This window comes from Kogia breviceps, chromosome 16 (assembly GCF_026419965.1).
Source record: "Kogia breviceps isolate mKogBre1 chromosome 16, mKogBre1 haplotype 1, whole genome shotgun sequence".
Classification (NCBI taxonomy): domain Eukaryota; kingdom Metazoa; phylum Chordata; class Mammalia; order Artiodactyla; family Physeteridae; genus Kogia; species Kogia breviceps.
Window position 1 is genome coordinate 2,362,327 of NC_081325.1, and position 27,139 is coordinate 2,389,465.

At 50.3% G+C, this 27,139-nt stretch overlaps 2 protein-coding genes across 22 annotated transcripts in view; one reads left to right on the forward strand and one right to left on the reverse strand.

Annotated features, from left to right (window-relative positions):
- Positions 1–8,679, reverse strand: part of CRYL1 (crystallin lambda 1) — a 76,914-nt gene extending 68,235 nt beyond the window's left edge. The window contains exons 1-3 of one of the 7 annotated variants that reach the window (XM_067016417.1): positions 8,512–8,618; positions 7,334–7,566; positions 174–281 (exon numbers count right to left, since the gene is read on the reverse strand). In XM_067016417.1, coding sequence (XP_066872518.1) covers positions 174–256 — 83 coding nt within the window. In that variant the 5' untranslated portion in view covers positions 257–281; positions 7,334–7,566; positions 8,512–8,618. Of the gene's footprint in view, positions 1–173; positions 282–7,333; positions 7,567–8,511 lie in introns of all 7 variants that reach the window. The other 6 variants (XM_067016414.1, XM_059041489.2, XM_067016420.1 and 3 more) reach the window with 6 other exon arrangements.
- Positions 8,680–8,716: 37 nt separating this feature from the next.
- IFT88 (intraflagellar transport 88) overlaps positions 8,717–27,139 on the forward strand; it is an 87,570-nt gene continuing 69,147 nt past the window's right edge. For 6 of the 15 annotated variants that reach the window (XM_067016408.1, XM_067016406.1, XM_067016402.1 and 3 more), the window contains exons 1-2: positions 21,134–21,250; positions 26,623–26,718. In XM_067016408.1, the coding sequence (XP_066872509.1) occupies positions 26,629–26,718 (90 nt within the window). In that variant the 5' untranslated portion in view covers positions 21,134–21,250; positions 26,623–26,628. Of the gene's footprint in view, positions 9,724–10,020; positions 10,183–21,130; positions 21,251–21,347; positions 21,429–26,622; positions 26,719–27,139 lie in introns of those variants that run through there. The other 9 variants (XM_059041475.2, XM_067016399.1, XM_067016403.1 and 6 more) reach the window with 4 other exon arrangements.

Here is a 27,139-nt window from a genome sequence, read left to right on the forward strand (position 1 = left end):
GCCCCTGCTTTGGTGTGTGAATCCCATTCTCCATCAGCCTGGCCTTCAACCGCTCCAAGGCTGCGACAGCAAAGGAGAGTGAAATCACAGGACTTACAGCCCTGAGGACACGGAAAACAAGACCACCTGAGGCCACGGGCTGCGGGATTCCTCCGCAGGTGCAGAGCACCCACCTGATGCTGTCCAGGGCACACGTCACCTGCCGTTGCTCAACGTCGTACAGTTTCACCTTGAAGCCTGCGCTGGCGAACAGCATTGCCCAGCTTCGCCCGATGAGGCCACTGCAGGAAAAGAAATTGAGAGGCCACCCGTTAGCTTGAAAATGGAGCCTTTCCACTCCCGGCCCAGGAGGAAAGTTTCAAATTACACGGCATCCCATTCCTGAAATCTTTGATGTCTTAAAACTACACATGCTGACAGCGGTATCTACTTAAACGGTTGCTTCCGTGCAAGAGCTCCTGAGTCCTCGCTCCAGGGCACGTCCAGACCCCGCGGGGAGCATGGCTGAGACCAAAACCCCAGCAGGGAGGAGGCAGGGAGTCCAGGGGAAAGGCCCCCCTGGGGACCCCCAACTAACCACCGTCAGCCAAGTCACTGAATCTGAAGAAGAGAGACAGCATTTTCCTTCTCCTCCTCCAATAAATAATTTCTGCTACCACCACCAGCGCCTGAGGCAACATAAAAACTGTTCACATCTCGGGACTCCCCTGGTGGTCCAGTGGGTGAGGCTCCGTGCTCCCTATGTAGGGGGCCCGGGTTCGATTCCTGGTCAGGGAACTGGATCCCACATGCAGGCCGCAAGAAGTCCGTACGCTGAAACTTAAGATCCCACATGCTGCCGCTAAGAGCCGATGCGGCCAAATAAATAAATACTTTTTTTAATTTAAAGAAAAGAAATGCATGCATAGCGCCCACACCTCGGTTTCTAATATCATCTGCAACGAAGGAAGAGGGCTCAGTATCCTTCCCCTGAGGCATCCTCAATGAATCTGCAGGGATCCACCTGGACCCCCTGACGTCGCCCCGTGGGACTTGGGGGGAAAGGGGAGCCATTGCAAAGGGGGTGCTCAGCTGCTGGCCTGCTGTGATCAGTGAAGCCCTCTGTCTCTGACCCCGAGTTTCTGTCTCCCCCGCAGTCGGGGAACGGGAGCAAAGTGCATCATTAGTTTCCCAGTAGATGGAGCAGACGGTCCACAGGCTTCACCGTGGTGACTGTGTGAGCAGCTCCGGGTAAGGGGGCCCAGAGCAGCAGCCCAGGGATGGGCTCCAAGGAGGACTCTCCCCGCTCCGGCCCCCCGGCCCGCCGCCCTCTCAACTCAGCGAATCTCCAGTTCAGCTTCAGAAACATTCCGAGCCTCAGGGTGGTTGAGAGGAGCATAGCAGGCCTCCTCTTGACCAAAATCCTTCCGCGGTCCCAGGCGCTCAGCCCCTAATCCAACCAGGCGGCCTGGAGAGGGGCCACTGTCTGGTTTCAGGGGATCTCCGTGAAGCCGCTGGTCCCAAATGCCAAGTGCAAACAACAAAAACCATCTCTACTCAACTTTGGAGCCGGGAGCAGCGTTACACAGCAGGCTGTACTCCACATTCTTCCGCACTATGAAGTAACGTAAACTTACATGTTATGTACGTACAAATTTTCTGTTAAACCCTCAGTGCCCTAGACCCGCACCGTCCAATAAGGTGGACCCCAGCCACATGCAACTATTTAAATGAACAAGAATTCAATTTGAAAATTCAGTCCGTCAACAGTAGAGACCCGTTTCAAAGTACTTGATGGCACATGTGATCGTGGCCACCACCTTGGACAGCAGGGGTGAACAGAACATGTCCATCTTTGCAGAGCTGTTCTAGAGCATAGGAGGAAAAAAGAAACCCCGCAGAGCCCAAGCCAGAGTCTGAACGAGCTAGTCCTGCGTGAAGATATCCTCGTCCTCTTCACACACACACACACACACACACACACACTCACTCTCTCGCGCACTCTCTCCCCAAGTTGTAAGGCCCGCCGGGTAAAGGCCAGTACCATTCATGCTGGTCACCCCAGTTGACCCGCCAACAACTGGCTGGTCTGAAGCAGGATGCACTGCAACCGTAAAAACATGCTGGACTTTGAAGACTCTGCCCCAAAAAAGGAGGTAAACTATTTCATTCATCATCTTTATATCAGGTATTCATGGAAACAATAACACTTTGGAAATATTACGTTAAATAAAATATATTACAGTTAATCTCACCTGTCTCTTTTTACTTTCTTAATGTAACCACTAGAAAATTTAATGATGCACGTGGCTTGCGTTTGTGGCTTGCATTACTGGTCTAAGGGGCAGCAGCAACTTAAACGACGTCTAGAACTATAATTCAGTCATTTATCCTTGTATTTAGTCTGGCACTGGGACACCTAGTTCATCCCCAACGATGCGCCCAGGCTGGGCTCACACAGGCGTCAGTCACGCGTCAATCTCCCAGAGGCTGTGGTTCCTCCTCCACAAATGCGCTGGGAGACAGACCTCAAGCTACAGCCCCCAACCTTCCCATCAAAGATGCTTCACAACACTCTAGGCCGCCGTGATGCTCCTGTCTGAATACTGGCTGCCAGGCGAACTAACTGATCTTCAGAACTTTGTTTATGGCTAAAAAAAATCAACATAAGACAAATGTCCAAAAGGAAATAGTATTTGTAACAGATAAATACACAAAAAGTCGTACAAGCGCAAAAGTAAAAGATGAACTTGCCACACAAGAGGGGGGAACCTGAGTAAAGTAGGTGAACAAATTAACTGGAAAACATACTTTACTGCCTTCGTTCAACGACAGCAGATACAGTGCCGATCGGGTGGCGGAGGCCGACCGCGCTCAGTGCTGGTGAGGTGATGCGGGCGCCCCCTCACCAGCTCCCAGCGCTTCTACTTCCAGAATTTATCTTAGGTTAATATAAGCACTGCACCAAAATAGTCACTCATGGTAGAATTTGTACGAGCAAAAAAGTAAAAACTAACCTTCTCATGTTCAGAATTGTTTAAGATAAAGCATATACACGAAAGGCAAATAGAGCAAATTTGTTAACCACTGTTGAACACAGAGGTGGGTATGTGGGTATTCTTTTTTCTGTATTTCAACTCTTCTGTGTTTGAGAATTTTCATAATAAAAAGGTGGGGAGAGATGAGTTGTATTGCATACAACAGGCATTCAAGGCGAAGTCCGTTTTTATTGTCGTGGGCTTCAAGGTCTGTATGGCCTATATTCCTCTAGAGGAAGGACCAAGAGCAGGAAGCCCGCTCCTGGGGGACCCCTCCCCCAGCTGTCAGTCACCGGTGACGTCACGAAGTGGACGCCAGCGCCCTGTGCTTGAAGAGGACTGAGCCCCCCCCCCACCTCCTTAAAGCTGGGCCTAACTATGGAAACTACGTCAGCGTCAGGCACTGGGGCTGAAAGATGATCACGCCGAGGACACAGCGGGGGGCAGGCGGGGGCGGGAGGGCGGACACAAGTGCACAGTGCAGCAGGGAGTCACAGCCAGACCCCAGAGAGAGGTGCAGAATCGGGCTCACAGCCCGGGACGAAGTGGCCCGGCACTGCCTCACTTCGGGCCCAGATACAATTAGCTTCCTGGCCTTCCTAGAGCCGGTGACATCTTGCTAACTTTTCCTGAACCCCCGCAAACCTGGGGGATAGGATGGGTCCTTGCCGTTATGACTAATGCCTGAAAGCAGGGGTCCCCGACCCCCGGGCCGCTGACCAGTCCTGGTCCTCGGCCTCTCAGGAACCGGGCCACCCAGCAGGACGAGAGCGGCGGGCGAGTGAGGGAAGCTTCATCTGCCGTCCCCCATGGCTCCCGTTACCGCCTGAACCATTCCCCCCGCGCCCCTGGCCGTGGAAAAACTGTCTTCCACGAAACCGGTCCCTGGTGCCAGAAAGGTTGGGGACAGCACCGTAAAGCTTCTAAATTCATAGATCTGAACTGGTATTTCAAAGGCTGCTGCAGGTGACCTTATTCTGCTACACGGCAGCAAAGCAGCCAGGGAGAAAAGTGAAGTAACAAAATTGGTTCAATTCTAACTTTATCGTTAATGGCACTAAGCTGTGAATAAGTCGTCTCTAGACACTTTTTTGCGGTACGCGGGCCTCTCACTGTTGCGGCCCCTCCCGCTGCGGAGCGCAGGCTCCGGACGCGCAGGCGCAGCGGCTCACGGGCCCAGCCGCTCCGCGGCACGTGGGATCCTCCCGGACCGGGGCACGAACCCGCGTCCCCTGCATCGGCAGGCGGACTCTCAACCACTGCGCCACCAGGGAAGCCCTCACAGGTAACTTTTTTTTTTTTTTTTTTTTTTGCGCTACGCGGGCCTCTCACTGTTGCGGCCCCTCCCGTCGCGGAGCACAGTCTCCGGACGCGCAGGCGCAGCGGCCACGGCTCACGGGCCCAGCCGCTCCGCGGCACGTGGGATCCTCCCGGACCGGGGCACGAACCCGCGTCCCCCGCATCGGCATCGGCAGGCGGACTTGCAACCACTGCGCCACCAGGGAAGCCCTCACAGGTAACTTTTTTTGGTGTTTTTTTTTTTGCGGTACGCGGGCCTCTCACTGTTGCGGCCTCTCCCGTTGCGGAGCACAGGCTCCGGACGCGCAGGCTCAGCGGCCACGGCTCACGGGCCCAGCCGCTCCGCGGCACGTGGGATCCTCCCGGACCGGGGCACGAACCCGCGTCCCCCGCATCGGCATCGGCAGGCGGACTTGCAACCACTGCGCCACCAGGGAAGCCCTCACAGGTAACTTTTTTTGGTGTTTTTTTTTTTGCGGTACGCGGGCCTCTCACTGTTGCGGCCTCTCCCGTTGCGGAGCACAGGCTCCGGACGCGCAGGCTCAGCGGCCACGGCTCACGGGCCCAGCCGCTCCGCGGCATGTGGGATCCCCCCGGACCGGGGCACGAACCCGTGTCCCCCGCATCGGCAGGCGGACTCTCCACCACTGCGCCACCAGGGAAGCCCAACTCTAGATACTTTTTAAAGTACTTTTCCATCCTACAGTTACTTATTTACTGGGCAAAAGTTGAAGTAAAACAGTCTTGACCTCCGTTGGCTATGGAATATTTGCCGATGAGAGCTATTAAATATTTCTAGGAAAAGCATGTTTGGTGTTGAGCTGACAACAGGCAGCTGGAACGTCCTAAGGTTTGCTCTGTGCGTCTGTGTGTATGTCTGTGTGTCTTGTGCTTTAACGCAGAAGTAGCAGGAAAAAATGTATGCCTCACGAAATTTCTTATAAAGAATGTACGTAGTCACCTCAAAGTAAAATTCTGGAATAAAATAAATGAAAACAAGTTCAGGGGATGCATAGCCTGATATAAGACAACATCCTAGCAAGCCTTCCCACTACACGTCTCTGTTACAATAGCTCAAACATCTGTCTACTAGGACCAGGCCTGAGGGACATACAGCTGGTGATGACACAGTTTCTACCCTAAGGGGAGGGTCCCAGAAGCAGAACTTTTCCTGGAGGACTTGGTCCCTGAGCTGAGTCCTAAAGGAGTGTGCCCAGAGAAAGGGGACAGCAAGAGGGCACGCGGGGCCCCAGTGGGACAGGCTGGGACCCGAGACCCGGGACCCTGTGCCGCAGTGCTTGCACCTGCGTACACACCTCTCCTCGAGCTACAGATACAAAGACACTATAGGGACGTAAAAATAACTGTGCGCGTGAGCAGTGGGGACAAATTATGAGCAAGATACAAAAAGGCCAAAGACGCAACGGCCTCACCTGAGGAGCTGGGGGCAAAAGCAAGGTCCCGTGCGTGATCGCTGCACGCAGCACCGCCAGGGGGGTGGGCAGACCACTTGAGCCGCCCCTCTGGACCCGTGGATCTGCCCACACCCTCCTCGCCCTATGTAAGGAGAAAGGTCACCACCACCCCACACCCCCTCAGCACGAGTCCCAGGAAAGCCTTGCCTGAGTTTCTCCTCTGGCACCTTGTCCGTTTCTGCTGATTCAAGAGTCCAAGGACCTTGGCTGGTCACACCAGGAACACACGACCACGCTGGCCTTCCTAGACGGATCCTACCTTCAAAGCTCAAGGCCTAAAACCTCAGTGAACACAATGCAGCGTACGTCGGAGCTCTGAAGTCACTTTTCGGCTCAGAAACACCGTGGTCTCTAAGGCGAGCTGAGGGCTACCTGATACGAAAGCCTGGCAGCACCGCTAGGATGGCTTCGGGAGACCCATCTCTACCGCCATTTTGTAAAGCTGCCGTTTCCAGCTTTCCCCCTTTAATGTTCGCACAGCCCGGGACCCAAGGGGGTTTTCCATCCTTTCTTACTTCTTCGAAAACACACTCTTACTCTCTCAGGCCCACTGCTCTGAAGGGTCTCACCCCGCATGCTCTCAGGAAAGCTAAGTGCCCTGAGGAGGAGCGGCCTTTACGAAAAGATCAATGGAAAAGAACTAAATAGGGGTTGTATTCCTGGCGTGCACTTTTAAGAGGGAGTCTGGTTAATTATTAAGAAAAAAATGGAAAAACAATGGCTCCATATGTTCCCCAAACTGTGAAATATGTATACTTTGGCCTGTTGAAATCCAAGAATGAAACTCAACCAGGTTTCAGCCAATTAATTCACACTCCGCAGGCCCATCTTTTGAATGGATCCCCCTTGGAATGACCTATGGGGTTGAGAGAGAGAGAGACAAGGGGTACAGGAGGGGAGATGGGAGAGAGAAAGGGACCAGAGGGGAGAGGAGGGGACAGGGAGGAGGGAGGAAGGAGGGAAGGAAAGCAGGGCTACTGCAGAAGCAGAGATGGCTGCTTTCGGAGGTGCTCAAGGTGTGGGGGAGGGACTCCCTGGTGGCGCAGTGGTTAGGAATCGGCCTGCCAATGCAGGGGACACGGGTTCGAGCCCTGGCCTGGGATGATCCCACGTGCCACGGAGCAATGAAGCTCATGTGCCACAACTACTGGGCCTGCGCTCTAGAGCCCGTGAGCCACAACTACTGAGCCCGTGTACCTAGAGCCCGAGCTCCGCAGCAAGAGAAGCCACCGCAGTGAGAAGCCGGCGCACCGTAACGAAGAGTAGCCCCTGCTCGCCGCAACTGGAGAAACCCTGCGCGCAGCAACAAAGACCCAACGCAGCCGAGAGAAAAAAACAAAGTGCCGGGGAGACTGGACCTTCTCCTAATTCTTGTGGTGAAAGAAGTTCTCCAGCCCTTGTCTAATTCTTTTGTCTGCCTCCCTCAAGGAATCAGAAGTAAACTGACTCCCCTTCGTAGCTCCTTCCCGCAAGAACCAGAGTCGGAGAAGGGCGCAGTTGACCCCGGAAACGACAGGGTCTGGACGCCGCGGGGCCACTTACACGCAGGCTTTCTTACACGGTAAATCCTACGGGAAGCAGGATCTGGGGCTGGGTACAGCTGAGGGGGAGCCGACTGTCAATTAAACTGACTCTTCCGGTGCGAATGGACGGTGGGCGCCGGTGGCCCGCGAGTGGTCCAAGGGTCACCTGTACAGTCAACTCCAGACTCCACTCAACATTGTTGGGTGTCGGCAGGACACCAGTCCCAAGCCGTGGTTGATACACACTTGACCCTGGACAAAAGGTGCAAGGCAAGCATAGTCACCACGCCGGGGACAAAGTACCATTTTTTCTATATTTTATATCCCTTCCGGAGGCAGCCACACGCCCACGTGCCTGGAAAGGACAGAGGCGCAGGTAACTCCACTTCTCCATGGAAAGGAAGCCGACACAAAGCGTCCTGTCTCCATCCCCAGGGGCCTCTAAGGAGACACCCGGACAGGGACTTGTTCTCAGGACGGGGCTGTGACGGGGGTCAGGCAGGCCAGCACCTCGGCGGCGTAGCCGGACACTGAGCCACCCAGAAGGTGCGCCTAACGACCGACTGCAGCTACCGACAAGTGGGCAGACTGCTCTGCCGGCTTACCGACGGAAAGGTGCACATGGACGCCCGTGTTAAAAAATGAAGACGGCAGCTGTTTTACGAGAGGGGTGGGGCACAAACCAGAAAACCGCGGATGGAACGGAAGCTGCTAACCTGACACACAACTCCCGGCGAACCCGGATGCCCCCGGGATAGGGCGCCCTCGCCACGCAGGAGGCGCGGATTGGGATCGCGCGGACCGCGCCCTCCGCCCCCAAGCGGGCTCGCCGGGTGACAGCCTCGGGCCGGAGCGCGCGAGACCCCCCCGCCGCGCCGGCCCCTCCGCGCGCCCATCCCTGCGGCCGGAACGCGCGAGGGAACACCCTTGTGCGGACCCGCGGCCCGACAGCTCTGCGTCCGCTCGCAGCGCCAAGCGCCGCTGTCCCCGCTGGGGCCGCATCACCGAACCCCGCCCGCAGCCGGGCCGCGGCGGCAGCGAAACGGAGCCGCGCCCCGCAGTGCGGCCCCGCCCGCGCCCGGGCCGGCCGGGTCCCGGGAAGGCGCCGGGGCCACCGCAGCCGCGCCGCCAGCGCCCCCGGGCGACAGCGCCCGCGCCGCGCCGCCACCCTCCCGGCCGTGCGGGCTCGAGCCCTACCTGCCGACCACTGCCACCCCGCCGGGCGCCGAGGACGCTGGGGACGCCATGGCCCGCGCGGTGCCCAAGCCCACAGCCGCAGCGCGCGCCACCCGGCCACTGGCTCCGCCCGCCCCAGAGCCGCGACAGGGCCCGGGAGCCTGGCCCGTGGGTGGGGCGCGGGCGGAGCCTCCCCCTCTCCACGCCCCGTGGGCGCGCAGGGCTCGGGGCCCGGCGGGCGGGGCGCTTAGCCTTGCGTCGGGTGAGGGGGGCTGCCTGGCCCGGCGCGGGCGCGCGGAGCACCCACCTCCCCTCGCTCCGGGGCGCGCACGGGGGGAGCTGCCGGGAGGACCACGTGGACTGGACGCCCGGTGGCAGAGCAGCCACTTCGGACTCGAGTAACTCGCTTGGTTTTGGCCATTTCCCAACGGCGCCCCTAAAGTCGGTGCACGGGGAGGGGACACCTCCAGACCAGGACAAGGCGTGACCGCTAAAGGACCCCGCAAAATTATCACTAGAATCCCCTTTCCGTGTGAAGACATTAGCACCACCTCCGTCCGCACCAGCTCAAGGGCTTAAGCTGAGGACGGTTAGTGCTGAGTTCACGCTGGTAGTTCGTTTCTGGGAAGACCCCGCCTTTCTCCGCAGATGAGGCCGAGGCCCAGGAGCCTTGGGACAGCAGGCAGAAAAGCTGGGGGGCGGGGGAAGGGCGCCCAGCAGACTGGAAGGCTGTGGAGCCCCCCGCAGCCAGGCTGTGTTTCCTCCTACCAAAGGCCTAGCTGGTTTCTGCTCCAGGAGAAGGAAACGTCACCGCGCCACCCCTGGCTCTTTTTGGAAACGGACCGGAGGAAAGGGCATCCCATGTCCCGTGACAACACTGTCTGCACAGCACAAACGGGGACACACCAGTCATCCGGGTCAAGACGATTAGGCAGCTGTCGAGCGGAAACGCGTGACACTGAGACTCAGGAGACGCACGGAGCCCTTCCTCTGCTTTCCCCGGTCGGGAGCGAAAAGAGGAATGAATGTCAGAGCCAGGGCAATTTCGCAAGTTATCAATAAACATTTGAAAAGGCACTCAACTCACTTTAGAGAAGAGAATGAAAAGTGACACGACAAAGATGTCGTCTTTCGCCCACCAGACTGGCTGAAATTATGAAGACTGATAATGTTCCCAAGTCGGCAATGAAGTCTTTCAGAGGCACACCTCTTTCCTGCACAAATGCTACAGTGGTACGTAGTTGGGGGGGCGTCAGGGGCACCTAGTGCTGAGGGTACCAGACTGCAAGGCTTCCCCAGCCCAGATCTGAGCGGTTTCCGTAGCCACACAGGCAGCAAGCCGGTCAAGGAGCGTGCGGAGCGCGCACCCTGTAGGGCGCGCTTCCGGGGTGGCAGCAGCTGGGCTGTTCGCTGCTCTGCAGTGCTAGCTAGCTCTTTGCTAAGAAGGCGCTGGTCCCTAGACTCGTGGCGCCTACCGGAGTCGTGAAAAAGGGCAAACATCGAAAACAGTGCTCAACCTTTGTTTTTCAGCGAGCCGTTACACGGGCAGCGCACAGCCCAGGCAGCAAGGGCGGCCCCGGAGACGACACCCAGCATCTCAGCCTCAGATGCCAGCGCTCTGAACTGTGTCTGTGAGCATCTGTGCTTCATCTCCATTTATTTTGTGCTCCCCTTAGCAAGACGTGTCCTAAGGTAACTGCTCCTTTGATTTACCCTTTTCGGCTTATGAAAAAAAATCATAGGGACACTCTACTTCCAGATAGCGGGAAACTCAGACCTGTGATTCAAGTTACATGTGAGTCGAGAAAAGACTAATCTACTCTGTAAGGATAGGAGATGAGTGGCTGTCTGGGCCTGGGCGTGCAGGGGGTGCCTCAGGAGGCGCACGAGGGAAATTTTGCATCGATAGAAGTATTCTGCATCTTGATTATGGTGGTTGTTACACGGGTGTATAAATTTTCAAAACTCATTGAAATATACACTTAAATGAGTGTATGATATTATAGGTAAGTTATACATATATACCTCAATAAGCTTGATTTGGGGGCGGAGTAGGATTTTGGATGAATTATATCCTTCGAGGATAAATGGGTGGTTCACTGCATCCCCCTCCCACCTAGGGAAAAAAATACCACACAAAACCTTGATCAGCTGAGATGCTGGACGAGGGTACCCTTGCAACACGTAGCTGGAAAAGGAAGTCATAAAGATTTTGTTCTTCTGACCAGTAACAGAGGTGGCGCGTGTTGCAGCCATTCGTTCTTGCTTATTTTTATCTGTGTCTGTGTGTGTGTGTGACCTCATTTCTTTTGCCTCCCTCCTCCTTTTCCCTTATTATTTTCTGTAAGGGCTGTTGGTAGAGTGTGTCACGTTATAATTTAGTCGTTAGGTCACAGAGTCCTCAGGGGAGACTTAAATAAATCAGACATGGACACCAAGCGTGTTGCCCAGAGATGGGCGCCGTGACTCTTAGCTCTTGCTCTTTCTTCCCTTTGGGGCGAGAGGGTTAGGGCCTCTCTGTGGGAGAGAGAACTGCATCTTCTTAGGAGAAAGCGTGGCCTTCACTGTTGTGACATAAAAGGTCAGCCGTGCTTAGAAGGGTGTTTAGACTGTGCCAGTTATTATTAAACTGCTGTCTCTCTGCTCCACCTCCACCCTGCCATACATATTCTGTTGTGGGACGCTGAAGCTGGCTTCCGGTGACAGTCCACCAGCAGGGGGCTGGAGAGGAAGCACAGGGGAAGTCGGCTTGTGACCCTCCTAGTTTCGCCCTAGCAATCGCCCGGGTGGCCTCCGCTGCTTCCTCCTCCGGCTTTGTGACCTCCCGGGCACAGCCTCTCACACCCCTCAGAGGCTCCACTCCCCCACAGGCCCCTGCCCTGCTAGCCCCGAAATCTTCCTGCAGCCCTGAGTCCCAGGCGTAGCGGCCCTCCTGACGTTCTGGGTGCTTTTCAGTCTAAGAATGACAGAACAAATTCTCCACATTAAATTCTCTGTTGAGTGAGATAGATAGATAGATAGATAGATAGATACTCTGCTGAGATTTCTAGGGCGGTTTCTGTGTTTCAGACTGGAATCTTGACTTGTATAAATGTTGACAGCTGGTGTTTATCAATCAATTCTGTTGGAACCCAGGTAGTCTGAAATCCATACGAATCTGCAGAGAGGTTTTCACATGAACTTCCTGGTGATAGTTTAAATGTGTAATCTCTGACATGTTCTCCCCTCGTTTCTTTTAATCAGCTGAATTGAAATTGATCTTGACACACCTTGGTTATAGGTTTCTGAGATTCTTTTTTTTTTTTTTCCTCTTTTCTTGGCCATACCACACAGCACGCGGGATCTTAGTTCCCCGACTAGGGCCCGAACCCGTGCCCCCTGCAATGGAAGCGGGGAATCTTAACCACCGGACTGCCAGGGAAGTCCCCTGAGATTCTAATTTATCTTTGGAAATTCAACTTGGGTAGCCTGAGACTCAAGTGTGAGAGGAAGGTCCGTGGTTCAGAAGAGGAAGCTGTTAACTTGAAGTTAAAACTGCACCCAGGGCTTCCCTGGTGGCGCAGTGGTTGGGAGTCCGCCTGCCGATACAGGGGGCGCGGGTTCGTGCCCCGGTCCGGGAAGATCCCACGTGCCGCGGAGCGGCTGGGCCCGTGAGCCATGGCCGCTGAGCCTGCGCGTCCAGAGCCTGTGCTCCGCAACGGGAGAGGCCACAACAGTGAGAGGCCCGCGTACCACAAAAAAAAAAAAAAAAAAAAACTGCACCCAGCCCATGAAAACATGTAGATTCTAATACTAATTAGAAATTGAGTATTATTAATTGGAATGGGTTTGCACAGCCAAAGTTTCCTTATTGCAAATCTTGCACATACAACCAAGTATTCAGCCACTGAAAATGGGCCAGATGATGGCTAAGGTAAATTTGGGACCCGTTTCAGAGGCTGAATTCCTTGTGTATTTCTACTCATTTCTAAGATGAAACCACCTCAATGGGCAGTCTCTCTTTTTAAAATTATTATTTATCTATTTATTATTTCTTTTTGGCTGCATTGGGTCTTCATTGCTGTGCGTGGGCTCTAGGTGCGGGGGCTCAGTAGTTGTGGTGTGCAAGCTCAGTAGTTGTGGCTCGTGGGCTCAGTAGTTGTGGCTCACGGGCTTGGTCGCTCCGCGGCACGTGGGATCTTCCCCGACCAGGGATCCAACGCCTGTCGCCTGCATTGGCAGGCGGATTCCTAACCACTGCACCACCAGGGAAGTCCGATTTGTAGACTTTTTAATCATGGCCACTCTGCGTGGTGTGAGGTGGTACCTCATTGTAGTTTTGATTTGCATTTCTCTAATAATTAGTGATGTTGAGCATCTTTTCATGTGCCTACTGGCCATCAAGAAAATCTCTGAACTTCATTTTGTCGTTTTATTTTTCACACCAATATCATATTGTTATTCTTAACATTTTTTTTTGTATTCTAGACAAATCAAATAAATATGTTGATTTCATTTAGCAGGAAGATTTCACCATAAAAGAAAATAAGGTATAATTATAGAAACAAAGAGTTGAAAGAGGAATGCTGTTATGTTAGACTTGAACTGAAAATATCAGTAAGAACTCACACCTTTAAAAAAAAAAAAAAAAAAGGTATTTTCCAGCTCTGCTCGCTGAAACAGCCCAGGCTTAACAATACCCAGTATCTCAAATCTGATCTGAACCCTCAATGCCCAAATCTTGGTCCGTAATGCCATTTTCACTAAAAGGAACCAGGACTCCATGGAGGAATTGTTGATGCATGTTTGGTGCAGGAAGGGTACCAGGTTGGCTTGTGTGCCCAGAGGCAAGAAAGTGTTCAGATACCAATGGGACAACATCGGTGGACCTAGCACTCAGCCTAGAGGGTCGTTAGCAACGAGAAGATCCACTTGGGATATCTGGTCAAATGCTCTGCTCTTAAATGACCCCAATTTACTTTTAAGACTTGGATTATTGAAATATTTCTTTTTTTAATATTTTCGTTTCATTGGAGTATAGTTGATTTACAATGTGTGTTAGTTTCAGGTGTTCAGCAAAGTGATTCAGTTATACATATACATAGATTCATTCTTTTTTAGATTCTTATCTCATATAGGTTATCTACAGAATACTGAGTACAGTTCCCTGTGCTATACAGTAGGTCTTTGTTGGTTATCTAAGGTCCTGATTTATCCCTCCCCCTAAAATATTTCTTAAGAAGTAAGTATATAGGGACTTCGCTGGTGGCGCAGTCGTTGGGAATCCGCCTGCCAATGCAGGGGACATGGGTTCGAGCCCTGATCCGGGAAGATCCCACATGCCACAGAGCAGCTAAGCCCGTGCACCGCAACTGCTGAGCCTGTGCTCTGGAGCCCGTGAGCCACAACTGCTGAGCAGCCCCCGCTTGCCATAACTAGAGAAAGCCCACACACAGCAACGAAGACCCAATGCAGCCAAAAATAAATAATTTTTTTTTAAAAAAGAAGTAAGTATATAGAGGTTTAAGAGAATAAAGGCCATAGTATTTATGTTTTTGAGTTAAGAAAGGATCTGTGCATATATGGTAATGCTTAGGGTTCGAGAATTTGGGTCTCAGGGACAGCCTTGTAACTGCTATAAAAATGTGTATTTTTCAGGGGGAACCAAAGACTGAAGATAGTTTGTATTTTAGGGGGGAGACTTTTGAGGAGGCAGAAACATGTACCTCAAAACTAAAGGGTTCCTCTCTATTTTCATAAAGCACATTTATATCCACGGTCCCATGAGGTCTAGGAAAGCTTAAATTACACTATATTATTCATACTATATAACACATATAATATATTGATAGTCTTATTTTAACAAAGAGTCGGCATTTTGGAAGCTAGAATTTTGAAATATGTCCCTGATAATTCTTTTTCCTTTTCTCTACCTATTAAACTTCATTTGTTCATTTTCGCCAGTAATAGAGGGCTGATGTTCTACAGGACCTAGAGCAAGTGATAAGCCACTTCACACCTTTCTGTAAGTAAGAAAAAGGCGCTTTTTCCTCAAGACACTATATTCCCACCCCCAGAAAACTGGCATACCATACTGATGTTTTAGAACAAGATACTTTACTGCCATCTTCTGGAACATTATTTTTATTATTATTATAAGCAGCAAATCTATGAGACCTATTATGCGAATAACCCCTCCTTAGATGTAGCCCCCTTCTGCAGTGCACAACCTGTACAACCATATGTGACAGAGGCTGTGGTGAGTATAATATCATCTAGGGAATCTGTGTGCTTGAATGTAACTGTGTCCAGATAGATCGTAGCTCCTTGTCAGAAACTCAGCATTTCATAACCATTATAATCACTATGGCTTCTGTCCAGATGATTTCTCTCTCTCTTTTTTTTTTGGCCGCACACACAGCCCCTTGTGGGATCTTAGTTCCCCAACCAGGGATTGAACCCGGGCCCTCGGCAGTGCAAGCATAAAGCCCTAACCACTAGACCACCAGGGAATTCCCTCCAGATGATTTCTGAATTCACTCAGAGAAGATGTCACTCAAGGATTTCCTCTCTGCCCGGGCTCAGGATTCTGGGGGTGGCAGGAGGCTCAGGGTGAGAAACCAAGACAGAAGGTAAGGGGCTCAGTCAACCAGCAGGGGGTCTCAGTTAAGCAAGCAGGACAGGTAGGACCCTCACGCTCGGGGACCTTGACTTTCTTTTCTAGGGTTGTAGAGAAAGTACTTAGATCTCCCTTTCAAAGTCATTGCTGGATAGAGACACATTTGCAATGAAAAGGAGAGATTTTTCTTGCCTTCTGACGCGGTTCCAACAATGTTATATACACGCCACCTCAAAAAGACAAAACCTAACATCTTCCCAGACCACCCCCACGTGCCCCTGGAATTAAACAAACCCACTCAAACATGAACTGAATGAATGTGGCGACGAACAGTGTTTCAGTGAAGTGATATCTAGTTCTTCATGTGGAGAATTTTGAAGAGCACATGTAAATACAACAGTAATTCATTTCTAGGAAATTCCCTGGCGGTCCAGTGGTTAGAACTCGGCACTTCCACCGCAGGGGGCACAGGTTCAATCCCTGGTTGGGGAACTAAGATCCCGCAAGCCGGTCGGCATGGCCAAAAAAAAAACCAAAAAACAAAAGCAATAATTCATTTCTCAACATTCTGTATTGAATTATTATAGATATTTAGAAGAATTTATCTCACACATATATAAAAAGATACTATCAGGTCACTAATGATTCTTTAGATCATGCGTTGGTGCTTACAAACAACTATAGTTTATTCCAGCTGTTTTCAGGTGCAGTCAAGTGAGTTCAATGTTCTCTGCACCCCACCAGCGCTGCCCGTAGGCCCTTGTGTGATGATGGAAAAGTTCTGCACATGGGCCTCCGACACACACCTGTGGAACGCAGCTAATGAGACTAAGGTACTAAACTTTATAGTTGATTTAAATTGAGGGCTTCCCTGGTGACGCAGTGCTTAAGAATCCGCCTGCGAATGCAGGGGACACAGGTGCAAGCCCTGGTCCAGGAAGATCCCACATGCTGCGGAGCAACTAAGCCCATGTGCCACAACTACTGAGCCTGAGCTCTAGAGCCCACGAGCCACAACAACTGAGCCCGTGTGCCACAACTACTGAAGCCCACGCGCCTAGAGCCCGTGCTCTGCAAGAAGAGAAGCCACCACAATGAGAAGCCCAGGCACTGCAACGAAGACCCAACGCAGCCCAAAATAAAACAAATAAAACTTATATTGAATTGATTCAAACTTCATTTTAAATAGATACCAGCAGCGAATGGTTACCATATTAGACAGTGCAGCTTACAGACGTTTTTCCATCTGCCAGGAATGCTTTATTTCTGGCTTATCCATTGATGAAACTCTTACAGTTGAATGAATGAATGAACGAATGAACAAGTGTTACTATTAGACCCTGAATATAGCTGACACAGAGCAATAAAAATCCTTAATGCTGACAGTAGAAAGCACTGAATGTCACTGTTTCATGAAGCCCCAGCGCCTAGAGCCCGTGCTCCACAACAAGAGAAGCCACCAAGACGAGAAGCCCACGCACCGCAAGGAAAAGTAGCCCCGCTTGCTGCAACTAGAGAAAAGCCCGCGCACAGCAACGGAGACCCAACGCAGCCAAAAGTAAATAAATGAATAAATTTATTAAAAAGAAAAAGATGAGAAAAAAATTTCACTCTACATTTTCAGGCTAATTTGCTTCTGGCTTTTACGGCAAAAAAAAAAAAAATGCCGTGAAAGTTTAAAATATTTAACAGGCAGTTGCTGCATTTCACGGTATTTTTCTGGGCAGATGAGGTGAAAGGTTTTCACAGTGCCTAATAAATTACTTATTAGATAAACCAAGTGTTGCTAAGCTCGGGTGGGGATCCAGTGGCGGTAACACCTATGGTGTACTTGAGTAAACTTTGATGAATAAACAGTACCTATAAAACGGTGTTATGAGCTCTGACAGTGGTAGATCCACTGTACACCAGGTTTTAGGGAACGAATTGTGTCCCCCAAATTCAAATGTGGAAGCCCTGACCCCTAGGACCTCAGAATGTGACAGTGTTTAGAGACGGGGGATTAAATCAAAAGGAGGCCTTGCGGGTGGGTCTTCATTCAATGGGACTCATGTCCTCATACGAGGAGGAGAATATGAGGCCACACAGGGTGCCATGCCCAGAGGGAGACCATGTGAAGGGGGTAGCAGAGAGCAGCCAGACCAAGGAGAGGCCTCAGAAGAAACCACGCCTGCCCACACCTTGATCTTGAAGTTCAGCCTCCAGCGCACTGCGAAGTAAATTTCTGTTTTGAAGCCACCTAGTATGTGGTACTCTGTTACAGCTGCCCTAGCAAACTAGTAGTACTCAGCGACTAGGGCAGGCCTTCTGGAGAGAGGTGGCCAGGCTAAGAGGACAGTAGGAAAGATCATTTTAGGAAAAGAGAAGAGTGTGCTGTGAAGGCCTGGAGGTGAGAGAGACTTGCAAGGGAAGTATGGCCGGAGCACGACGTGCTGGTGAGGAGGGAAAGGAGAGGGGTGGTGTCGTGGACATTTGTCCGTGGACATTGTCGGCTGCCCAGCCTCTGACACCCTTTGGATTTTAGGAGGATCCCAAAATGGATGGGAGGAAGCTCCGGGGAGAAGATACCCTCCGTCGGAGCTCCCTGGAAGCCAGAACACGGCCTTAGACCGACACACGGCAAGCTGGCATTCCCATCTGGGGCTCAGACGCAGGAAGAAGGCAGACAAAGGACAGGGTGGTTAGAAACGGTTCACAGTGGCTATGATGGAACCAGGGTCCAGTGGTAGAGTGGTTCGTGCCAGAGCACAGCTGTGTGACAGCGCGGCCCCCGGCAAGAGGGCCTCAAGGTATTGAGATGGCAGGGCCACGGCAGCAGGCTAAGCGGGGCGACCGATTGGTCCTGGTTTGCCTGAGCAAACGGGGAGGGTCGGTCACGACTTCGGCAGCTTGCTCCCCTGAGACGACTTTGGCTGGGTCTCGCCTGCCTGGGCTGCTGTTGCTTTTGCAAACCTTGTTCCTCAGCCTCTCTGACAATTCTGAGTTACCCAATATCGTTCCAAAAAATTCCTTTTCTGCTTCAGTTAGCAGGAATTGATTTTTCTTGGCTGCAACAAAGAATCCCGTGTCCTGACCCCCGAAGAGCCTTGTAAGGCACAACACGGAGTTTAGACTTTGTCCAGAGGTCAAGGCCAGCGGGGAGAGAGGGCACCAAAAAGTTCTGAGCAGAGAACAAGGTGATCAGATTTTCACTGAAGGCTGATTTCTTTGGCTGCAGGGTGGAAAATAGACTGAGTGACAGCAAGAGAGAAGATGGAAGAGTGCTGAGGAGGCAGTGAGAAGAGTCCAGAAGTGAAGGAAACCAGGCGGCAAGAGCACCCGCGAGGCCTCCTTTTAACTTAATCCCTCTTGAAAGGCCCCGTCTCCAAATACTGTCACAGTCTGAGGTCCTGGGGGTCAGGGCTTCCACATTTGAATTTGGAGGCCACGAGTTGGTCCCTAACACCTGGTGTACGTGAGGTCCTGTGGATCTACCACTATCAGAGCTCATAACACAGTTTTATAGTTGTTACTGTTTATTTGTAAAAGTTTACTCAAGTACACCGTAGGTGTTACCACCGCCGGATTCCCAGCCCAGCCTGGCAACACTTGGTTTATCTAATAAGTAATTTATTAGGCACCGTGAAAACCTTTCACCTCTTCTGCCCAGAAAAACACGACAAATGCAGTGATTGTCTGCTGCCTAGCCCTCCAGGTTGGAAGTGATGGAAACAAGAATCTCTGTTCTCTCTGGAGCTTATATTTTAGTAATATGAGCTATGTGACCTTAACATTTTGTCTGCCGATGTAGGCATGTGCTTAATAAATAGTAGCTTCAGTTACGGCATGTGGGATCTTTAGTTGTGGCATATGAGCTCTTAGTTGTGGCGTGTGGGATCCAGTTCCCCGACCAGGGCTCGAACCCGGGCCCCCCTGCATTAGGAGTGTGCCTTGCCGCAACTAAATGTCTGCATGCTGCAAGGAAGATCCCGCATGCCACAACTATGACTCGATGCAGCCAAGTAAATAAATAAATATATTTTAAAAATAGTAGCTTCATTACAACATTTAAAATGAAGGGAGCTTCCCTGGTGGTGCAGTGGTTAAGAATCCACCTGCCAATGCAGGGGACGTGGGTTCGAGCCCTGGTCCGGGAAGATTCCACATGCCGTGGAGCAGCTAAGCCCGTGTGCCACAACTACTGAGCCTGCGCTCTAGAGCCTGCGTGCCATGACTATTAAGCCCGCGTGCCACAACTACTGAAGCCCACGTGCCTAGAGCCCGTGCTCTGCAACAAGAGAAGCCACTGCAATGAGAAGCCTGTGCACCGCAACGAAGAGTAGCCCCCACTCGCTGCAACTAGAGAAAGACTGCGCGCAGCAACGACTCAACACAGCCAAAAACAAATAAACAAAATTTTAAAAAAATATCCTGCATGCTCCAACTAACAGCCAACATAAATAAATAAATAAATAAATATTTTTTTAAAAAATCGAGGGAGCTGCAAATTTACAGCCTGGAGATCTAAACAGATAATGAAAATGGTTTCCATATATCGAAGTGCCGTGATTTGAAGGGCTCTACAGTGTTCAGGAACTAATTCACCAATCATGTAGTGAACAGCTACTTTGAGCCAGGCTGGGTAGCTAGATACTCTCAAGAGCCGTGTAAGACTTTACCAGATCTCCAAGCTGACAAGCTAACAGGGTGTCCTCACAGCTGGCAGAAACACCTGGTCAGAGACAGAGGACCTTGTTGTCACAGCCCAGCAAGCAGCCTGAGCTTCACATTTCCTCTGTCCACTCACCTCCCCAGTCCCACAGGGCTAGCGCAGGTGGCTGCTGCACGCACGGTGAGTTTGTGTCACAGCTGAGGGACCCTACACTTTGGAAACCTCAGTTTTTTATGGTGAACTGCAGGCCAGCACGATGCTCAGACATCATCCCTAATATGCCAGAGTGCATAACCCGCCTCTTGCACTGGAGGGAGACAACATCTCAGTCTTCCAAAGCTGTTCCCTATACAAACATCGTCAAAAAATACTCGTATTAGTCGTATTAGTATTAGAGAAGACTTATTAGTCGACACAGTGGGAGGGAAATGACTTTAAGGAACCAGCGCAGGCAGCTGTGGGAGTAGTTGGAGACCCAGGGCAGATCTGTGTTGCAGCTGAGTCTGAACGCATCTGAGGCAGAATTCCCTCTTCCTTGGGGACCTCAGTCTGTTCATTCTTAAGCCCTTCAACTGATTGGGTGAGGCCCACCCACGTTATGGAGAGTAATCTGCTTTGCTCAAAGTCTGCTGATTTAACTGCTGTCACATCTGAAAAACACCTTCACACCAACAACATGACTGGTGTTTGAAAAAAAAAAACGGGGTACCATGGTCCAGCTGACAATTACATTAGCCATCACAATGGTCCAGAACAGAAGCAAGAGACTCATGGAGAATTGTCTCTCAACATGTACTTAAAGTTTAAAACTCACTAATTACACTGGTGTCTTTAGACGCCTCTCCGCCAATTTATCTTGAAAATTTAAGACAAAACTTTAATGATGTGAACCAGTTATGAACTTCATTCCTCGTTCTCTTGCTGAGCATCCCTCAGGCTGGGTGCCGGCTTTGGCACGTCTCGGGCCGCCCTCGAGGTGTCCAGGGCAGGAGCACAGAACAGGACAGGACCAGGAGGTGCGCGGGGCCGCGCGGGCGGCCTGGGCTCTAGCCGTGACCGGGGGGAACCGCGGGGGGTGTCCAGAAAGCCAGCGCTGCCCGGACGCGCTTCCAGGGCTCACAGGCTAGTGCGGCGGCCACCGGAGCTATTCACAGCACCCAGCACCACCCGCCGGTGATCTGCCTTCCGGTTGATTTCATCAGGATCCAGGAGACGTGAGCTTCCCCCCAGTTCCTGTCCCACGCACCGCCCGCCAGGACCGCCTCCGCGGGGCCCCTCGGCTCCAGCTCCCTCCCCGAGACCGGCCCCGCCCCTCTCCGCTCAGGCCCCTCCCAGCCCCCCGCTCGGCCCCGCCCACCGGGCTCGCCCCCGCCCCCTCGCGGAGCACTGTGGGAGCGGCTTCCTTGGATCCGCGCGTGGCAACGCCCCGGCCGCTCAGCTCTCCGCGGAGTCCCGGCAAGGCCGCGCCAACACCGCAGCCCTCGCGGTCTCCCTGCTCCTCTCGCCGCGAGGTAGGAGAGGGCCCGGGGCGGCGCGGGTGCCCACCGCCCTCCGGGGGGGCCTTAGTGGGGGGCGCGGGGGCTCTGCCCCTCCCCCGCCGCCGGCCCATGCGCCCCCGCGCGCGGCCCTCGAGCCCCTGACCCAGCGTTCGTGACGGGAAGCTCGGAAATCCCCGGGAAGGCTCTGCGGGTGAGGGAGGCACGAGCTTGGGCCCCGTCTCGCGGAGGTGGACATTCCCGGGCCGGAGTCAGACCGCTTCACTGGGCGGCCGGGCTGTTCGGTGCGGCCCCCGGGGTGCGGGAGGCCGCCGGTGGGGACGGGGACGGGGGCGGGGCGGGGGCGGGGCCCCGGGGAGGCGGGGGGCGGGGCGCTTCCCGCGCTCAGTCCAGACAGCGCAAGCCCGGGAGCTGCCTTGGCAACAGAACCCAGGAAACCCGGGCCGTGGCGGACCTCCGCCGCCTTAGCTGTTCCCTGGGTGCTTCACCTTTCCCCACCGCACCCTACCCTCCGCGTCGGTCAGCCCGAGTCTCTCTCAGATCTGAACTCTTTTGGTCTGGGGACAGCCCAGCAGAAAGCATCTCCCGTTGCAAAAGTCGCTTGTTGTTGTGAGAGACGTGTAAGCTAAGTTGACTTAAATGGGACTTGTGATTAGGTGGTTCCTGTTTAGCACAGTGGTCCTCACAGGGTGGTCCCCGGAGCAGCAGCAGAGCAACGCTTGGGAACTTGTTAGAAATCCACATTCCAAGGGGTGGAGGGGGTGATGGCGACTCCCACCTGAGACTTGCTGAAGCCGAAGCCGATATGGGGGAGTGGCAGTCTGATTTTAAGAAGCCCTTGGGTTTCTTTCGTTTTTTCAAAATTACTTTGCCTATCAGGTTAGCAAAGATTTGTTTGTTGTTGTTTGGGCCGCGCGGCATGGCACGTGGGATCCTATTTCCTGGACCAGGGATCGAACCCAGGTCCCCTGCAGTGGAAGCGTGGAGTCCCAACCACTGGACCGCCAGGGAAGTCCCAGCCCTTGGGTTTCTGACACACGCTGACCTTTGAGATCCACTGGTGTCCCATTACCTGACCTAACGCTTTTAAGTTAAAATATTTTGTATGTCTTCTACCACCGACAATATTTTGGGGGGTTATTTTGGAATGAACATTTCTATATGATTGACATTTGCTCTCATAGTGAATTTTCATCTCCAAAAAGTAATGAGAAGTTAACTCAAAAGACCTAAATCTAAGAGCTAAAGCCATAAAACTCTTAGAAGAAAACAGGTGTAAATCATCTTGATCTTGGATTAGGCAGTGGTATTTTAGCTGTAACACCCAAAGCACAAACAACCAAAGAAAAATATATGTGTGCATCATCAAAATTAAAAGCTTTTGTGCTTCCAAGGACACTGTCAAGAGGTGGAAAGAGTGCACAGAATGGGAGAAAATAGTTGCTAGTCATTTATCTGATAAGGTCTAGTATCAGGAACATATAAGGGATTCTTTTTTCTTTTTTGGCTCTGCCAAGCACTGAGTCCTAACCACTGGACGGCCAGAGAATTCCCCATCATGCAGTAGATTTTAAAAAAATTATTTACTTTTATTTTTTGGCTGCATCGGGTCTTAGTTGTGGCGTGCACGATCTTTAGTTGCAGCGTGCAGAATCTTCGTTGTGGCCTGTGGGATCTCTAGTTGTGGCTTGCGTGCTTTGTAGTTGCAGCACACGGGCTTAGTTGCCCTGCGGCAAAAGAGATATTAGTTCCCTCACCAGGGATCGAACCCAGGTCCCCTGCATTGGAAGGTGGATTCTTAACCACTGGACCACCCGGGAAGTCCTGCAGTAGCTATTCATAGTGGTCAAAAGTGGAAACAATCCAAATATCCATTAACTAATAGACAAAATGTTGTATATCCTTATGATGGAATATTATTCAGCCATAAAAAGGAATAAAGTACAGATACATGCTATACCGTGGATGACCCTTGAAAAAATGCTAAGTGAAAGAAGCCAGACACAAAATGCCACATATTGGATGATTCCTTTTATATGGAATGTCCAGAATCGGCAAATCCTCTGAGACAGGAGGAGGGAGAAATGGAGAGTGAATGCTAAAGGGCCCCAGGGTTCTTCATGGGGTGATGAAATGTTCTGGAATTGGGTAGCGGTGATGGCTGCACAACCTTGTGAATATACTAAAAATCACTGAATGGTACTTAAAGGGTAAATTTTATGGTATGTGAATTATATCAAAAGATTAATAATTTTATTATTAAAGTAATGTTAAAATTTTATGGATAGCCACATATATTTGGCATTTTGCTGAGCAATAAGATTAAGCTGAAATTTTTGTAGGAATTTACTGACACACTTAATATTGTACAGGCTTTAAAGATAATATGTATTTTGAGATACACAAAGTAATTCAGTACTACATTTCTTGGGTAACTAGACAGCTCCCTTCCCAAATTGCCAAAAATATTGACTCAATTTGAATGAGTCGTCTTCTGGGAATTCTTTCCCAGTTCTCTAGTAATTACTACATTTACAGTATATGTATACAATAATTACATTTCTCCCATGCTTCTATTTTACTTTGACATCTATTTCGTCTTGTTTTGTACTTTTTCACATTTTATTATGAAAATTTACTCTGCAAATCTACAGCAAATTTTAAAGAATTTTTCAGTGAACATCATACCTGCTACATAGATTCTACCATTAACATTTTTCTGTACTTGCTTTATCATTTATCGATCTTTTATCCATCTTATTTTTACACATTTCAAACTAAATTACAGATACTAAGTTTACCCTTAAATAGTTGAGTATGTATATTAATTATAGTTCAATATTTGTTTATAGTTTTTTCTTTCAAGAAAAAATTTATAGGGCTTCCCTGGTGGCGCAGTGGTTGAGAATCCGCCTGCCGATGCACGGGATACGGGTTCGTGCCCTGGTCCGGGAAGATCCCACATGCCGCGGAGCGGCTGGGCCTGTGAGCCATGGCCGCTGAGCCTGCGCATCCGGAGCCTGTGCTCCGCAACGGGAGAGGCCACAGCGGTGAGAGGCCCGCGTACCGCAAAAAAAAAAAAAAAAAAAAGAAAAATAAAGAAAAAAGAAAAAATTTACAAACAGTAAAAAGCAGAAATCTCAAGTATGCATTTACTGAGTTTTCGCAAATGCATACATCTGTGTAACCAAATCACCTGTCAAGATATAGAACATTTATCACTTCAGAAAGTTCTGTCATGCCCTTTTCCATTCAGTTCCTACCCCCCACCTCTAAGAAGCAACTAGTGTTCTGATTGTTTTCTGCCATAGCTTTGCCGGTTCTAGGACTTGAAACATATATTAGGTACTGTTTTTTGTTTTTGTTGTTGTTGTTGTTGTTTGCGGTACGCGGGCCTCTCGCTGTTGTGGCCTCTCCCGTTGCGGAGCACAGGCTCCGGACGCGCGGGCGCAGCGGCCACGGCTCACGGGCCCAGCCGCTCCGCGGCACGTGGGATCCTCCCAGACCAGGGCACGAACTCGTGTTCCCTGCATCGGCAGGCGGACTCTAAACCACTGCGCCACCAGGGAAGCCCCATACAGTAACTTTATTTTTAATTTTTTAGGAACCTCCATACTGTTTTCCATAGTGGCTACACCAGCGTACATTCCCACCAACAGTGCATGAGGGTTCACGTTTTCTCAACATCCTCACCAGTGCTTATCTCTAGTCTTTATTTTTCCGGCTGCACCACACGGCTCATGGCATCTTAATTCCCTGACCAGGGAATCAAACCTGGGCCCTCTGCAGTGAGAGCATGGAGTCCTAACCACTGAACCGCCAAGGAATGACCATCTCTAGTCTTATTTATTTATTTATTTAGGCTGCGTTGGGTCTTCTTCTTCTTTTTAAAATTTATTTATTTATTTTTTTGGCTGTGTTCGGTCTTTGTTGCTGCACCTGGGCTTTCTCTAGTTGCGGAGAGCGGCAGCTACTCTTCATTGCTATGCATGGGCTCTAGGCACACGGGCTTCAGTAGTTGTGGCTCGCCGGCTCTAGAGCACAGGCTCAGTAGTTGTGGCACATGGGCTTAGTTGCTGTGGGGCACGTGGGATCTTCCCGGACTAGGGATTGAACCTGTGTCCTTTGCATTGGCGGGCGGATTCTTAACCACTGCACCACCAGGGAAGTTCCAATCTTTTTTATAATAACCATTCTAACTAGTGTGAGCTGAAATCTCTTTTGATTTCATTTCCCTGATGATTAGTGATGTTGAGCATCTTTTCATGTATGTATTGGCCATGTGTATGTCTTATTTGGAAAAATGTCTACTTAGGTCCTCTGCCCATTTTTTTTTAAGTAACTTTTTTTGACTTATTTCTTTTTAAAAAAATTTATTTATTTATTTTTGTCTGTGTTGGGTCTTCATTGCTGCGCATGGGCTTTCTCTAGTTGCAGCGAGCGGGGGCTACTCTTCATCGTGGTGCGTGGGCTCTCATTGCAGTGGCTTCTCTTGTTGCGGAGCACGGTCTCTAGGCGTGCGGGCTTCAGTAGTTGCTGCATGCGGGCTCAGTAGTTGTGGCTCGTGGCCTCTAGAGAGCAGGCTCAGTAGTTGTGGCGCACGGGCTTAGTTGCTCTGAGGCATGTGGGATCTTCCCGGACCAGGGATCTGACCCGTGTCCCCTGCATTGGCAGGCAGATTCTTAACCACTGCGCCACCAGGGAGGTCCCCTCTGCCCATTTTTTAATCGAGTTTTTTTTGTTGTTGTCGAGTTGCATGAGTTCTTTATATATTTTGGATATTAACCCCTCATCAGATATGATTTGCAGATATTCAGTAGGTTGCCTTTTCATTTTGTTGATGGTTTCATTTGCTGTTTAGAAACTTTTAAGTTTGATATAGTCCCACTTATCTGTTTTTAGTTTTTCTGCCATTGCTTTTGGTGTCAGATCCAAAAAAAATATCACCAAGACCGATGTCAAGGCACTTACTGTCTATGTTTACTTCTAGGAGATTTATGGTTTCAGGTCCTTAATCCATTTTGAGTTAATTTTTGTTTATGGTGTAAGGTAGGGGCCTAGATTTATTTTCTGCATGTGGCCGTCCAGTTTTCCCAACACCATTTATTGAAGAGACTGTCCTTTCCCCATTGTATATTCTTGGCTCCTTCGTCATAAATCAGTTGACCATATATGCATGGGTTTTTGGGGGTCTCTCTGTTCTGTTCCATTGACCTTTGTGTCTGTTTTGATACCAAGTTTTAAGAATTTGACATGAAAAAAAGTTTCAACCATAAACACATGTAGAGATAAATTTGACCAGAAAGGTTGTTAAATAGTTATACTTTATTTCAATTAACAATTATTTCTTATTCGAAGCATACATTTACAGCAGTGATTTTTCATAGGTACAAATGATGCAAAATGTACACCTGGCCCCAGAGACGGATGAAGATGATCTTTATTCTGGTTATAATGACTACAATCCAACCTATGATACGGAGGTAAAAAAAAAAAAAAAAAATTGTTTTGTTTTTTTTTTTCATTGGTCTTTGCTAACCAGCTGGTTCATGAAAATTTTGCATTTGAAGGTTCTGCTTTATCATGCTTTAGATTAAGTAAGTTGATTAAAAGCCTAGAAAAGTGCTATTACTGAAGACTACTAACTTCTACCAATAGTAATAATTGAAGCATAAAGATGTGAAAAAGTTTATGGAAAAGAATTAGGATCAGTTACAGACTTGTATTCTTCAATTATCTGAATATGTAAGATAGAAGACTTAGATCACTTGAAGTACCTAAAATCAGTTTTTTTAATGCTCTAAATTTGAAATGTCATGTAGTTATTTTTCTTCTTTGAATTAAATTATACAAGTATTTTATAGAAAAATTAGAGAATAGAAATAAATATAAAGAAAGATTAAA